The 13,815-nt window shown below is 37.5% G+C and overlaps 1 protein-coding gene across 4 annotated transcripts in view; it reads left to right on the top strand.

The window, feature by feature from the left end:
• Window positions 1–13,815, top strand: part of znf407 (zinc finger protein 407) — a 252,048-nt gene that overhangs the window by 103,568 nt on the left and 134,665 nt on the right. For all 4 annotated transcript variants that reach the window (XM_002941882.5, XM_012965376.3, XM_004915265.4 and 1 more), the window contains exon 4: window positions 7,428–7,502. In XM_002941882.5, the coding sequence (XP_002941928.2) occupies window positions 7,428–7,502 (75 nt within the window). The remainder of the gene's footprint in view (window positions 1–7,427; window positions 7,503–13,815) is intronic.

Raw genomic sequence — 13,815 nt, 5'->3', positions numbered from 1 at the left:
CTGTGTTTAATTTTTATGGGGATTGTGCAGAGGGAATATATAATAACAATAAATGCTTTTGCAAGTTGATAGGTTTATAAATATGAATAGTACTTGGGCTTTTCTATTAACACAATAATAAACATCAAGTGATTATCTACTGTTTTTATGCACTTGCACATGATTGAGACGCATAAAACAGGCACTCAAATCCTAGTGCCATACATAAACAGAGCAAAGGTCCCACCAAATACATCTTGCCAAGTACTGCATCTGAATCTTTGACTGATAGACTTTTTGTGTATGCATTGCTTATTAGTTGCATTTAATATGGAGTATAAGGTTTTGCTTATGTGTCTCCCTACTTAGCACTTTATTATAGGAACAAAAATAGTTACTCTGTATAAAAGACAAGGGCTTGAACCCGGGGAAGGGGGGTTGGTTTCTGTGCAATGCAAAAATTCCTAAATTAAACATAGTTCCTTATTTATTTTTGTAAGTGCAAATCTGTGCAGTTTTAGTTACACACAGCAACCAATCAAAAATTTGCATTACTTAATTCTAAATGGATTAGGCAGATCAGTGTTACTTGCTGATTGGTTGCTATGGAGTACTGCACTGCACTGATTTAGAGTTGGGCCTATGTTAGTAAATAAGGGCTAAATAATATACAGATATGGGATCTGTTATGTGGAAACTCACTATCCAGAAAGCTTAGAATTAGGGGTAGACCATCTCACATTATATTTAAATAATTACAATTTTTTTAAAATGATTTGCTTTTTCTCTTTAATCATAAAACTATACCTTATACTTCATCCCAAATAAGATGTAGTTAAGATATAGTTAAACAATCCTATTGGTTTTAATTAATTACATTTTTTATATACGTTTATATGTATGGAAATCCAAGCTGCTGAAAGACCCGTTATCCAGAAAACCCGAGGTCCCTAGCATTCTGTATAATAGATCCTTTCCCTGCAGTGTTCCATACTGACTGTCACATTATATTGTTGTTTATGCAGTTTGTATACAATTCAAACAGACATGTCAACTCCCCTGTATTTCTCGGAAGTCTCCTTAATTTAAGCCTGCTCTAACAGGACTGTCTCCCACTTACTTGCTTTATTGAGATGCATAGAATCATGGAGCGGGGAGCGCCTAAGGGGGGGCAGGGGTGGTGCTATGGTGTGACAGGTGCAGCCAAAATACCCCTGGATTACTATGAATTTGGGTTGGCATCCCTGTGCATAAATCGCTTTTTTAATAACCTCTGTTTTGTGTAGTGTTGGTGATGCTTGGGTTATTTCCTCATCAAACATTTATCTAAATTATAAACTATTTAAAAAGTTCTTGTTGTGGACGCATATTCCTAGTGAAGCCTGTGCTTATTTATTAGGACCTGCCATTTCCATGAAATTGTTTGGGAATTTTAGTTTCGAGGAGGTATAAAATGTAACTAATATAGAATATAAATTTTATAGTTAGTTTGTAAGCACTTTTTTCAAAACTCATTCACAGATGTAAAATGAATTCTTGCTCTCAATTTGTAGGCAATATATAACTGATATATAGATGATATATAGATGATATGAAAAACAACTAATTTTATAAAGCTGGGCAGCAAAATCCAAATTGGATTTTTGTCTTTCTAATGTTAGTAGATAAACAATATTATTAAATATCAAAGGCTTGTGGTAATTTACCTGTTGAAAGCTTTGTCAAGCAAAAGTATGCTACAGTGACTTAAGTAAGTGACAGGCAGCAGCAGCAGCTTCAGTGTCTCTCTGACTTATCACTTCATGCTTTCTAGAAGCACTCCCTGCAGCCAGTGTGGGTTCTGTAGTCCTAGATGAGGTCTTCATGGGTGCTGACCATAAAAAGTTCATCAAAGTAATGAGGCGAAAAGAGAGCTTGGCGCTCATGGGCAGAACACGGCACCAAGGAGTGTGAACTGGCTCCAGCTGTGACAATAAAACAGCAGGTGGCTGCTGTCATTAGGGGTGGCAGATGAAGCAGGGGACTAACACTCAGCCCACAAAACTCTCATTTGTTAGCCATGACCACTGTTCCATGCAAAATAGCTTCCATCTCAGTCAATTTTACATTGCAAAATATTACACAGTCACCATAAGAAAATTGGAGCCATGGGTATAAGGGGTCTCTGTGATCTTATTAATTTATTAAAAAAAAAATACAGTATATATACATGGTTTCATATTTTGCTTGTTTAAATTAGAGAAAAGGGCTATATGTTTTTAAATGTATCCATAAATATATATTTATTTGCAAAATATGGAAAGCTAAGGGTTTAACCTTTTATGTAGGGAGGGCACATATAACATATGTCCACAAATACAAGAAATTATGGAAATCTTATTCTCAGTTCTGTTTCACTAAAAACATGACCCTGCTGATCACTGATGGAATGATCTGCATTCAGAACACACAGTAAGTTTAATATCTTTCCTAATGCATAATTATGCAGCACTGCAAAGCAAAATGCAAAGAACACAAATAGACTTTTAATGTCCTCCAAGCATTTATATACATTGTTCTTCTGACTTCTGGTTCGGTTGACTTAAAACCTCAAAAATTATGAAAACTGTATGTTAAAGACATAACTTGTGATAAAACAGCAACCTGATTTTAAGCTTTTAAAGTACAGGTATGGAATCTGAATTATGGAAAGGCCATCTCCCATAGACTCCATTACAAGCAAATAATTCTAAGTTTCAAAAATGATTTCCTTTTTCTCTGTAATAAAAAAACAGTACCTTGTATTTGATCCCAACCAATATATAATTAATCCTTATTGGAGGCAAAATAATCCCATTGGGTTTATTCAATATTTAAATGATTTTTAGCAGACTTAAATTATGGAGATCCAAATTACAGAAAGATCCCTTATCTGGAAAACCCCAGGTCCTGAGCATTCTGGATAACAGATCCCATACCTGTAATTGATTTATTTTTTATAGTTTAAAGAGCACTTATCTAAAAATTGTTCCTCCTATCAGAGGAGATGGCCAAGCTCATGCTCAAGATGTGGGGAAGCAATAGTACTTTTTTTTTTTTTTAGAAACCCTACTTATGCGTGCTCTGTCCCTCATACTGGAAGGAAATCCCCATGCAGGCAGCCATGATGGGACATATGCATAATGGGTAGCGCCCCACACCTCTAGTGGGGTAAAAAAAAATTGTAGGTCATTAAAGAACAAGAAACCTTTATTATATGTCATTTATATAGCACTGAAACATTTGAACAGTTCATCATTCATGTCCGTCCCTGCCCCATTGGAGCTTACAATCTAAGGCCCCTATCACATTCACACACAGTATGGTCAATTTAATTAGAAGCCAATTAATGTGCCTTTATATTTTGGAGGCAAAAAGTACCAGGAGGAAACTGATAGACATGTGAAGAACATACAAACCTTGTAGATAGTGCTGAAGCTGGAATCAAACTCATAACCCCCAACAATGTATCTGTTTAGTATTTGTTTTTATCTGTTGATCCAGCACCTAAAGGTAAAATATTTTCTACTTACAAGAAGTACTTGTTTGATACTATGGGAAAACCTAGTATTTGTTCTAGGAATACTATGTACCTCTGTGAACCTGCCCAGAATCTGCTGTAGAGCTAAAAAAAAACTGGGAGAAATCAATTTCCTTGAGGCACAGAGTTCCAGAAACAAAGGCAGAGCAGCTGGCAGTAATTGACACAAATTGGGACATAGATTGCATTGGGTAGACTTGAATACAAAGAATCCTGATACCTGTTGCCGGCCTCTGTAATATATTTATAATATAATGACATTAATGACATAATTTAGTGGTGGCTTGGGTTTAACTTTTTGGTTGGACTGATGTTTGCAATGATAATGCCTGTACATTTGAAATATAAAATTACACCAAACCTTGTATATCAGTTAGAAATATTTGTTTGTGTGAGCATTGCATAGATATCATGGGCTGCTAAATTTGTGATTCAGAAGCATTTTAAATACTAAAAAATAAAGTAAGTGAAAAAAACTGTAAAACGGTTAAATCTAATATCATGGGCTGCTAAATTTGTGATTCAGAAGCATTTTAAATACTAAAAAATAAAGTAAGTGAAAATAACTGTAAAACGGTTAAATCTAATCTGAATCTTATATGAATTTGTGCAAATTTGCGTTTTTTTCGTCTATGACTTGGATAAAATGTGCAGTCAGAGCTAGTGATGAGACAATTTTTTGGCAGGTATGGGTACACAGCGAAATTCCGCATTTTGACATTGCAAATTTTTTCACGAAACTGCGGCAAAAATTCACAGTGAAAAAAAAAAAGTCAAATAATAGCCCATTGCTTCTAAGGCATTTGGAGTAGAAAAAAATACCCACTGACTTTAATGCATTTGGAATGAGAAAAAACGCCCATTGAAAAAAGTCATCTATTGGCTTCAATGCGACTTTTTCACTCATTCGCTCATCACTAGTCAGAGCTGCTGACGGACTTAAAGAGAGCTGTTTAGTCAAGAACTGGGTATTAGGAGTTTGAAACTGCAAATACCACAGAAACTACTAAAAAAGAATGTTAAATTGCAGTGAGGGCCGTGCTAAGTTATCTTACATCTAATTATTTTTTGGGGTTGTAAATCCCCTTAAAAACTGATAGCAATAAAGTTGCTCCAAACCAAAGCAGTAGATTGACATTAGCTGGTTGTGTGCTTTAATACCTTAAAATTCAGCAAAGTTTTTACAGCAAAACGTCAACACGAATTGAGTGCTTAATGTAGAAATGTAGAACATGCCAGTTTGAGTTGTACCCTTTCATGTCATTGCAGGGTAATTAAAATCATTTCTTCTTTTGCATATTTCATGCTTTTCGTGTATATATTAAAAAAGTCATTTCATTGCCTTTTAGCAATTAGTAATTAAGCTTATGAAGGACAGCTGTAATACGTAATTAACAAAAATATTTGCAAGTCCATTTCACATTGAAAGTTGTAACAAAAACACATTTGCTTATGGAGAGAACCATGTAAATGTTTAGCATTTGATGGGTGTCTGAAACAAGTCATCTTGCAGCATAATTAAACTTCTGCTCAGAATTCCAACTATAATGCCTTCCTTACACTCTGTTTGGGGAACACTCACACAGACTTTCCAGTAATATTTCTCTCTTATAATGCATTCATTTGTGTAGTTCAGATTCTTTTTCTTTTCTTTTTCCTCCCCCAGTCTTTTTAAAACCAAACTAAAAGACTACCTTTTGGAGCACTCGCCCAGCACCTGTTCTGGGAACTAGCACTTATATTGTACTGTCACCCACTTTGACTTACAGCACTTATATTTGTCTATTTGTGTCTGTAAGTTACCCTCCCATATAGATTGTAAGCTCTACGGGGCAGGGACCTCCATCCTCTTGTGTCTTTGACTCTTGGATTTTAAGTTTTCCCGCTTTTTACACCGTTTTTTTGTGGTCCCACCAATTTTAATGCATTCCTATGGGCTCTATTCCCGGATTTTACATATGAATTTCCCGCATTTTACACTGTTTTTATCATGCCTCTCCCTAGCAAATCACTTAGTTTTAAGGTAAAAATACAGCTTACTTTAGGAATTAAAGTTTCCCCCATGTCTTGCGATCACAGGCGCCATCTTAGGAAGGTCAGCGGCACCACTATCGCCTCATATCTCATACTGCGCATGCGTACCTATCCGGGAGCGTACAAAATACCGCGAGCGTTGTACAAGTATGGGGAACAGCTGTACAAGGTGCAGATTTTTAAAAGAGTACAGATTTTTGTTTCAGTGCTGTACAGTATTCTTTTCCGCATCTTATTAATTTATAGTGATATTCAATCTTTTAGCAAACACATGCATTAAATGCAAAATGTTTTACAGTACTGTAAAAAGTTGTTTCAGTACTTCTGCTAAAACCTGTGAAATAACTCAGTAAAGGAACTGTGTTGCAAATAAAAAAATATTCCTGTACTTATTTCCTTTAAATCATTGACATGTATGTGTCCTTAACACATTTCCCTGATTTTACATTTTCCCTGATTTTACATCTTTTTTTCATGGTCCCCTGAAAAACGTAAAATGGGGGTTCTACTGTATTTATTTGTATTTATCTATTATCTTATTAACCCCCTGTTTGTATTAATGTATTCTACTGTACAGCGCTGCGTACATAAGTAGCGCTTTATAAATAAAAATATACATACATTTTTCATGTGAGTCTTTTTCTTTTTTTTTTAACTTATGCTTTAACAGTAGTTGTTAATGGAATTGTTAATGCAAATTAAAAAAAAAATGCATAAAGAGAAAATTGAATGCTAGGCTACATTCTAATATTCAAGTATAATAAAAACATATTTAAGGATTTTAAAGTTTTAAGATGAAATAGCTGTCGAAAGCAGTATCTCTCTGTCTCCTACTATTCTTTCTGCTGCTTATACTGGCTACTTGTACAGCTAATATATTGTTTCAGTCAGGACTGCCATCAGGAATCTCAGGGCCCCATCATACTAAGTTTTAATCATATATCACGTGAGAGCCCAAATTATAAGGCCATTGGTAACCTGGGTCACTGGGCAGATGACTCTGCCAACAATTATAATGGGTAACAGTGAAAAATATGGTCCACAACCTAATCTGCCCTTAATGTAAAAACCACAACTCCTCCCCAGCAAGCCCCCCATTCCTTAGTTATCTGCGAATCAAAGGGCCCCAGAAAACAGTTAACCCTGTACAGTACCTTCCTGATAGAAGCCCAGTAGTCTGGCCAGTATCCTGTTCAACAGTGCCTTGAATGTTATGGATTAAAAGACCTTAGTAGAAGAAGAACCAAAAAGCATGCAAGGCATTGTGGGTATTGGAATCTTTGCTGGTATTGAACTGATTTCCGCCACTTTGTTGCTGTAGGTAGACAATCGGTAAAAAGAATAGCAGCCCTGTAGAATTGTTAATAATTGTAATAAGGGTAGATATTAGAAAAATTAAACATTTCTAATTAAGGTACAGTGAAAAAGATAAGGTGAAAAACATAATAATGGAAAGTATAAACAAGAAATTAAAAAATGAATTCAATGGGAACTTCACTATTTAATAATATTTGTTATAGGAGGACATATATTAGCCTTTCTAGCCTGCAGCTGTTATGTAGTCAAAACTACTTTTTGACTACATAACAGTTGAAGTTTGTACCTAAACACGATTGTTGTTTCTGAAATGTCTATTGTAAGCATGGCCTGTTCTACATGCATTGGCAGTGCTAAGTGTAAACAACATTGTAGATATCTACCAGAGATGCTAGTTAAACATTTTGTCAGATGTGTAGTATCATTTCTATAAACTGGCCCTAGTGCCTCTGATCTTCTCTTGTGCAACCTGGATATATTTGTTTGTAGTGTATTGGTTTTTGTTTGCCTTGTGGCTTACATTTTGTTTCTTTTTCAGGGTGGCCTTTGTTATGAAGAAGCATTTAAACACACATTTACTGGGAAAGCATGGACTTGGTACTCCAAAGGAAAGGTATGTTTCTTTTTTCCTATTTTAAATAGAGTCACTAAGATATAATGCATAAGTTAGGTTTGTATGTTATTACTGTTATAGTTTATATTTATATATAGCTTATGTTTAGGGCTTCCTACAACTGTATGTCATATATAATTTACGATTTTCTGCTAGGTGGAATGAAAGGTTGGACAAGCAGGTGTCTACATATTCTGGCAATATAGTGTATGTATATATAAGAAAGTATAACACCAGCAGTACATGTACATATATTCTGCAACATTCTTCAAAATTTATTTAAAAGTGACACAGACTGTGCCCTTAAGGTTCTTGAAAGTACACCTTGGTGCTCCCTTGTGGAGTCCTCCAGTGTGTGTGCTTTCAGTTATTATTCCCAGACTACTGGTAATTGTTTACAATAAAAGCAGTCAAATGTGTAAGCACCCAGAGGTGGTTCATGTAAGGTAAGTTAACATCTGAACTCTGAACTCGTTGGTTGGGTTTGTCATACAATGTATACATTTTTGTATTTTTGTTGTTTAGGTAGTTTTTAAAACTCTTGTATATGTTCATGTAAGTGCATCTTAGGGAGCTGTTCAATAAATTTGTTGCACACCTATTTGTCTTCTTCTTCTTGAAGAAAAAAAATTAGTCACTGGAGGGGGGTGTCAAATGTTAGGTTAGGCACTTACCTGATAATCTGGTCCGGTGCTCCTGTTAGCAATAATTCCACTGGCCTGTAACCGAGTGATCCTCTTTCGTCTATCTTCATTCTCCTAAATCTCAGGGCCAGTGCATGCGCAGTAGAGTAAAATTGCCAACTTTCTTGTTAATGCCAGCCACAGATACCGTGGCACTACGAAGTGATTGTAACGTCCCTTCTCCATTAAAGGACATGTAAAGCCTACAATGTATATCAGTTGGGCACGTCTCCCCCACCCAAATGGCATTATTTATACTGCATATATCCCCTCCTTTGCCAGCACCAGTACATTTTCCTAAAGCACACAGCAGCTTTCACCCAGTGGCCATTTTTCCTCATATATATTTAAATCTGCAAACAGTATACCCACACAAAGACTCTTATTCCACATACATTTCATCAAGAATACAGGCAGAACTGTCTTTGATTAAAGTTCTGCTTTGTTTGAGCTGAGCTCAGGAGGGAAGATTAGGAGAAAAAATTTGAAGCAGACTGCTAGAGCTGAGTTTCTATGGGTTGAGTTTTCCATCTCTTCACTTGGCTGGTAGACTGGAGGGCGTGTTTAGTAATCTGAGCGTTTAGGGCAAGTTGGCGAGTCGCAGGAGGCTGCTGATATCTGTTGACTCGCTGATCGGGCGGGTTAAAAGATTTTGATCGGGCGCCATAGAAGGCGTCTGAGCAAAATCTGCCTTCAGTGCTGAATTGGCAGAAGGAGGTAGAAATCCTATTGTTTCTACCTCCTTATCTGCCGTTTCAGCCCTGAACGTTAGTGGCGGATTGAAGATCGAAAATTGCCACGTGTGTGGCCACCTTCAGAGATCACATGACCAGAAATAATGCAGCTCTAACTGTAACAGGAAGAAGTGTGGGAGTGAAAGACAGAACTCTGTCCAGTAATTGGCTTGTGTGACCTAACATGTATGTGTGCCTTGGTTTGTTTGTGTCGGCACTGTGAATTGTACAATCCCGGGTGCGGCCCTTAATTTTTAAAATGGCAGTTTTCTATATAGGAGTACCCAATGGCACACAGGCCCGGATTTGTGGAGAGGCCACAAAGGCCTGGGCCTAGGGCGGCAGAAACCTGGGGGCGGCATGCCGCCCCACCAAAATTTTAAAATTTGTGTTCCCATACGGAGCAATGGGGACTTCTCCCCACTGCTCCGTATGCTAGTTTGGCCTACGGCGCATGACCGCTTGGATCCCCAACCCCTACCGCCCGCCCCGCTGTTTGCGCACGCGCCCCTAAACACCCCCCTTCGCGCATGCGCACTCCCACTGTTCACGCATGCGCACTGGGGGGGGGAGGGGGCGTGCGACCGGGGGCGGCCTCGGGGCGGCCGGTTTTGAAATCCGGCCCTGATGGCAAATACAACTAAAAAAGCATATTTTTATTAAAACAATGAAAGAAGGTTTTTCATATAAGTTGTTTTATGCAATATATTTATATTATATATATTACTCTCTACAGCATACCTAAAGTTAATTTAAAGATGAACGACCCCTTTAAAGCTCATTTAGTTTATATTAAGAAAATATAGACTTTCAAAGATTCAGTACTTGAATTTAAAACATTTCATTGTAAGATGTAGGTCTAAGCAGGGGTCCCCAAACCCTTTTTACCAGTGAGTTACATTCAAATGTAGAAAGATCTGGGGAGCAACACCAGCAGGAAAAAGTCCAAGGGGGTTCAAAATAAGGGCTAAGATTGGCTATTTAATGTCTACTGGCAGCGTACAGGAGGTTCTGTTTGGCAGTACACCTGATTTTTATGCAACCAAAACTCTCCTCTAAGCCAGGAATTAAAAATAATCCCCTGCTTTGAGGCTACTAGTGGGTGAGCAACATGTTGCCTGTGAACCGCTGGTTCAGGATCACTGCTCTAGGAGATCTCCACATGGATTTAGGGCAACCAGTTTAATAAGCCAGTCATCCTCTTTTTTTCTTTTCTGCAGCAGATTTCATTCCTACTTCTGCTGGGCTATAGTAAGAGAGCACCATATTCTGCAGTAGTCAGTCCAAAAGCAATGTATCTTGTACACAGAAGGTTAAACAATACTCTAAAGATTTCAGTTGGGTGTTTCCTGATAGATGTAAAGTCATGCTGACTTCAGTGCCTCTTCTTAGAAATAAAGGACCACTTACACTTTTTATTCTACGCTGTAGTAATACAATAAGGATAGTTCCACATAAACTCTATTTTTTACACTTCTAGGTAGTTTTTGCTTTCAGTCCTTTGCATAACAGACCTTTTTACATACGCAAACGTTTGCCCAGATACTGCCCCTGTTTTTACTGCTGATTAATTTCCCTAGGGAAATTACAAGTATTGGATACTAGGGTTGATTTCTGACCTTTCTGCTTCGCTGCACTCATCACTCTCTACATTCTCAATGCCAGTAGCACAGCTTATAAGTCTTAAGGCCCAGTAGTTAAGTCATCACAACAGGAACTCATTGGTACTACCAGTGAACCACCAGTGTACTACCAGTACACGGGCCGATTGTAGCTGCCGATATCGGTCCCTTGGACCGATTCGGCAGCTAATCGGCCCGTGTATGAGCACTTCCGACGGGCCTGTCCGACCAATATCTGCCTTGAAATCAGCCAGATCTCGATCGGGCAGGTTAGAAAATCTAGTTGGATCGGGGACCACATTTGCTTGTTGATGCGGTCCCCGGACCGACTTCTCCTATGTCCATCGTTGTATTCCGATTGTTTGGCCCCAGGGCCAAATGATCAAATTACCCTGGATACCCCCGATATCGCCCACCTGTAGGTGCCAGTGTATGGGGACCTTAAGTCTGGTACAAATGCAGCTCACTACCCAAAGGTTGTGGTGCTTGGCATAACCACTATCTCATTGAAAGCTGTTTGTGCGCCTTCAGTTTTTTTTTTTTTTTTACATGTTTTTTATTTGTAAATATAAACGCAGTACGTGTCACAGGCATTGTATTACAAATCAGTAATACAACAGGATTTCAATAAATGTCAAATGACAACCATACACTCTCTTGGTTTACTTCCAAGGTACACAAGTGGCTGTGTCACTAGTCATTTGGTATAAACCATGATGAACATAAGTAAAATATACCTCATAAGCAATTCATTTCAAGGTAAAAGAGTGTTATTGCAGGCCCAATGCAATAAGTACAATCCCCTTTGTGTGATAGTTTCTTAGCAATACCTACTGAGCAAGCCCTCTTTGTATAACTTTGCAGTTGCTTGAATGCTAGATTATGTGAGTGCACTCCTGGAAACTGCTCCTAAAGGTCTTGAACGGTCAAAGCTCTTTCCCACAGGCTATTTTTCTTCTTATTCCTTTCATTTAATGCATAATAGGGTGATTTTTTTTACAGTGATGTCATATTCAAATATAGACCATAAATAAAGCATATCCCCTGTGCATTTTATTTTAAAAACTGCCAGTGTCACAGTGTTACTTTGCCTTTAATTTCTCCAGTTTCATGAAATACGTGAGATACAGGTAATGTACAAAAATACAGTTTCCTTTGCTGATGCTTTTGAATGGCTGCAGTAAGCAAGAATGTCTCCATCAGCAAACTAAACCTTTATTTCCTTCCAAATTATATTACTTTTTTCTTACCTGTTTAAAACATTAATGCACTGGCTACAATAGTGCAAGCTTGCTACATTTTAATTTCTCCAGGACAATATAATCTGTTTACTTTGTGCGCTTTGGATGTGACTCTGTTCTCTGATAGGTTGCATGTTAAAACAAATTATGATAGAAGTTAGCTAAACAGGCTATGGCAATTAAATTAATAATGCATTTACTGTGCTATTATTTAGTCTTAATGCTTTGACTGATATATGCAAAAATGGTAATTTATTAAAAGCAAATTCATGTAATTGTGCTGCTGAGTTTGATGGAGCAAAAAAAGTTGTCAGCATGACTATCATCAAAATGGAGCGAGAGAGAAAAATCTAGAAATGAAAGGCATTTATTGACGTTAGAACTTGTCTCTGATGGCAAATATTTTAACAGCATTGCAAACACATACCCCCCCCCCCCCCCAAATTACCAGAAGCTTCAAGATAAGTAACTGTACAGATGCTCCTGTTCTTAGCTACATTCCATTTTCCTCTACACTTTGGTAGAATTTGAGTGCAAAGAGAAATGCAAAAATACAGGTTAGTGTGTATATTTCCCCTTTTTTATTGGGGCATGCCATGGGGCTTCTCTGTTTGTTCTACAAAATTTCTAAAGATTTTGACTCAAGTCTCAGTGTCTGTATAGTTCCTTGGTGTAAAATACTGGTGGACACTTTGGCTTTACTTATCATTGTGGCTGGGCTGATACTGTAGCACAAACATAGGTTCCTGCATCACATTCATAATCATTTCTATATTAGTGTTACACACAGGGGATCCACATTTGTACTACTGTGGCTTTTTATTCCCAGCACACATTTGATGCCCCTTGTTAAAAGGCCTCTCTACCTTCATGTGTTCATTCTTGCCATATATTTACCTAATAAAGATGTTAAGGTGAAAGTATATTTATTTTGGGCACTGGAGAAGATTTGCTTAATGGGGGATATGATAAGTATGTATAAATATGGAAGGTGACCTTATAATAATCTCTCTAATGCTTTATTTAGGAATTTTCCCCACTCTGAGGCAAATTGGAGATGCTTCCGAAGGGGTTTTTAGTGTCTTCTTTTGAATCATTTAGCAATTAGTCAGGTTTTATATAGTCATAATAGGTTGAACTACTATGTTATACTATGTTGTTATGTCTCAGCTTATGGTTGCACCGTTTCCTGAGCATCTGTTGTCTCACTTGTGAACCATCCACATGCCACATCTCCCATAGAGTTCATTTTGTGTTTATGAACCCTTTCTCAAAACCAGGAGGGGCCTGATATAGAGTAATTGGTGGCATGGCCAGCCAAACAGACAACTTTTTGTGTCAACTTTCTATAGGTTCTTATATAACCTTTAATCAGAGATTCTATAGATATTTGTCAACATTAGTATTCCTCTGTGCTAATCACAATTCTGATGTAGTGAGGCTGTATAGTTTTTTGTACTGATAAAGAAATGGGTCTAACACAGAAAATCATTAGCATCTTGTAACACCACTTTCTCTCTGCCAAATACTGTATCAAAGTGACACAAATGCCGTTGCCTCCCAAGTCATGGAAAGCTGCATGACAAAGGGTGATCTTCACACTGCCGCTTGTGTGCATTTTTAGGTGAAAATAATCACATAATTACTGTGTTGATGTTTTCACATTTTTTCCCTTGACTTAAATAGATTCTAATGGCAGGTGGTGAGATGTTGAATTTTTAAAGGAAAACTATACCCCCGAATGAATAAATAACCAACAGATTTATATTGTATATTGTAAGAGGCCTATTAAAAAATCTTTCCAAAGTGGAAAATATATACTGTTAAATATTGGCCTTTTACATCCTTTCTCTGAAGCCACCATTTTGTGTTGATCGATGTGCTCCCTCAGAGATCACCTGACAGGAAATAATGCAGCTGAACAAGTTTAACAAGAAAGAAGTGTGGAAGTAAGGCTGATGCCACACGTGGCGTTTTTACGCTGCGTATTTTCTAATTCTCTCAGCGGCTGAAAAACGCACAATATCATCATC

This window comes from Xenopus tropicalis, chromosome 6 (assembly GCF_000004195.4).
Source record: "Xenopus tropicalis strain Nigerian chromosome 6, UCB_Xtro_10.0, whole genome shotgun sequence".
Classification (NCBI taxonomy): Eukaryota; Metazoa; Chordata; class Amphibia; order Anura; family Pipidae; genus Xenopus; species Xenopus tropicalis.
This window is presented reverse-complemented; position numbering and strand designations above follow the sequence as displayed.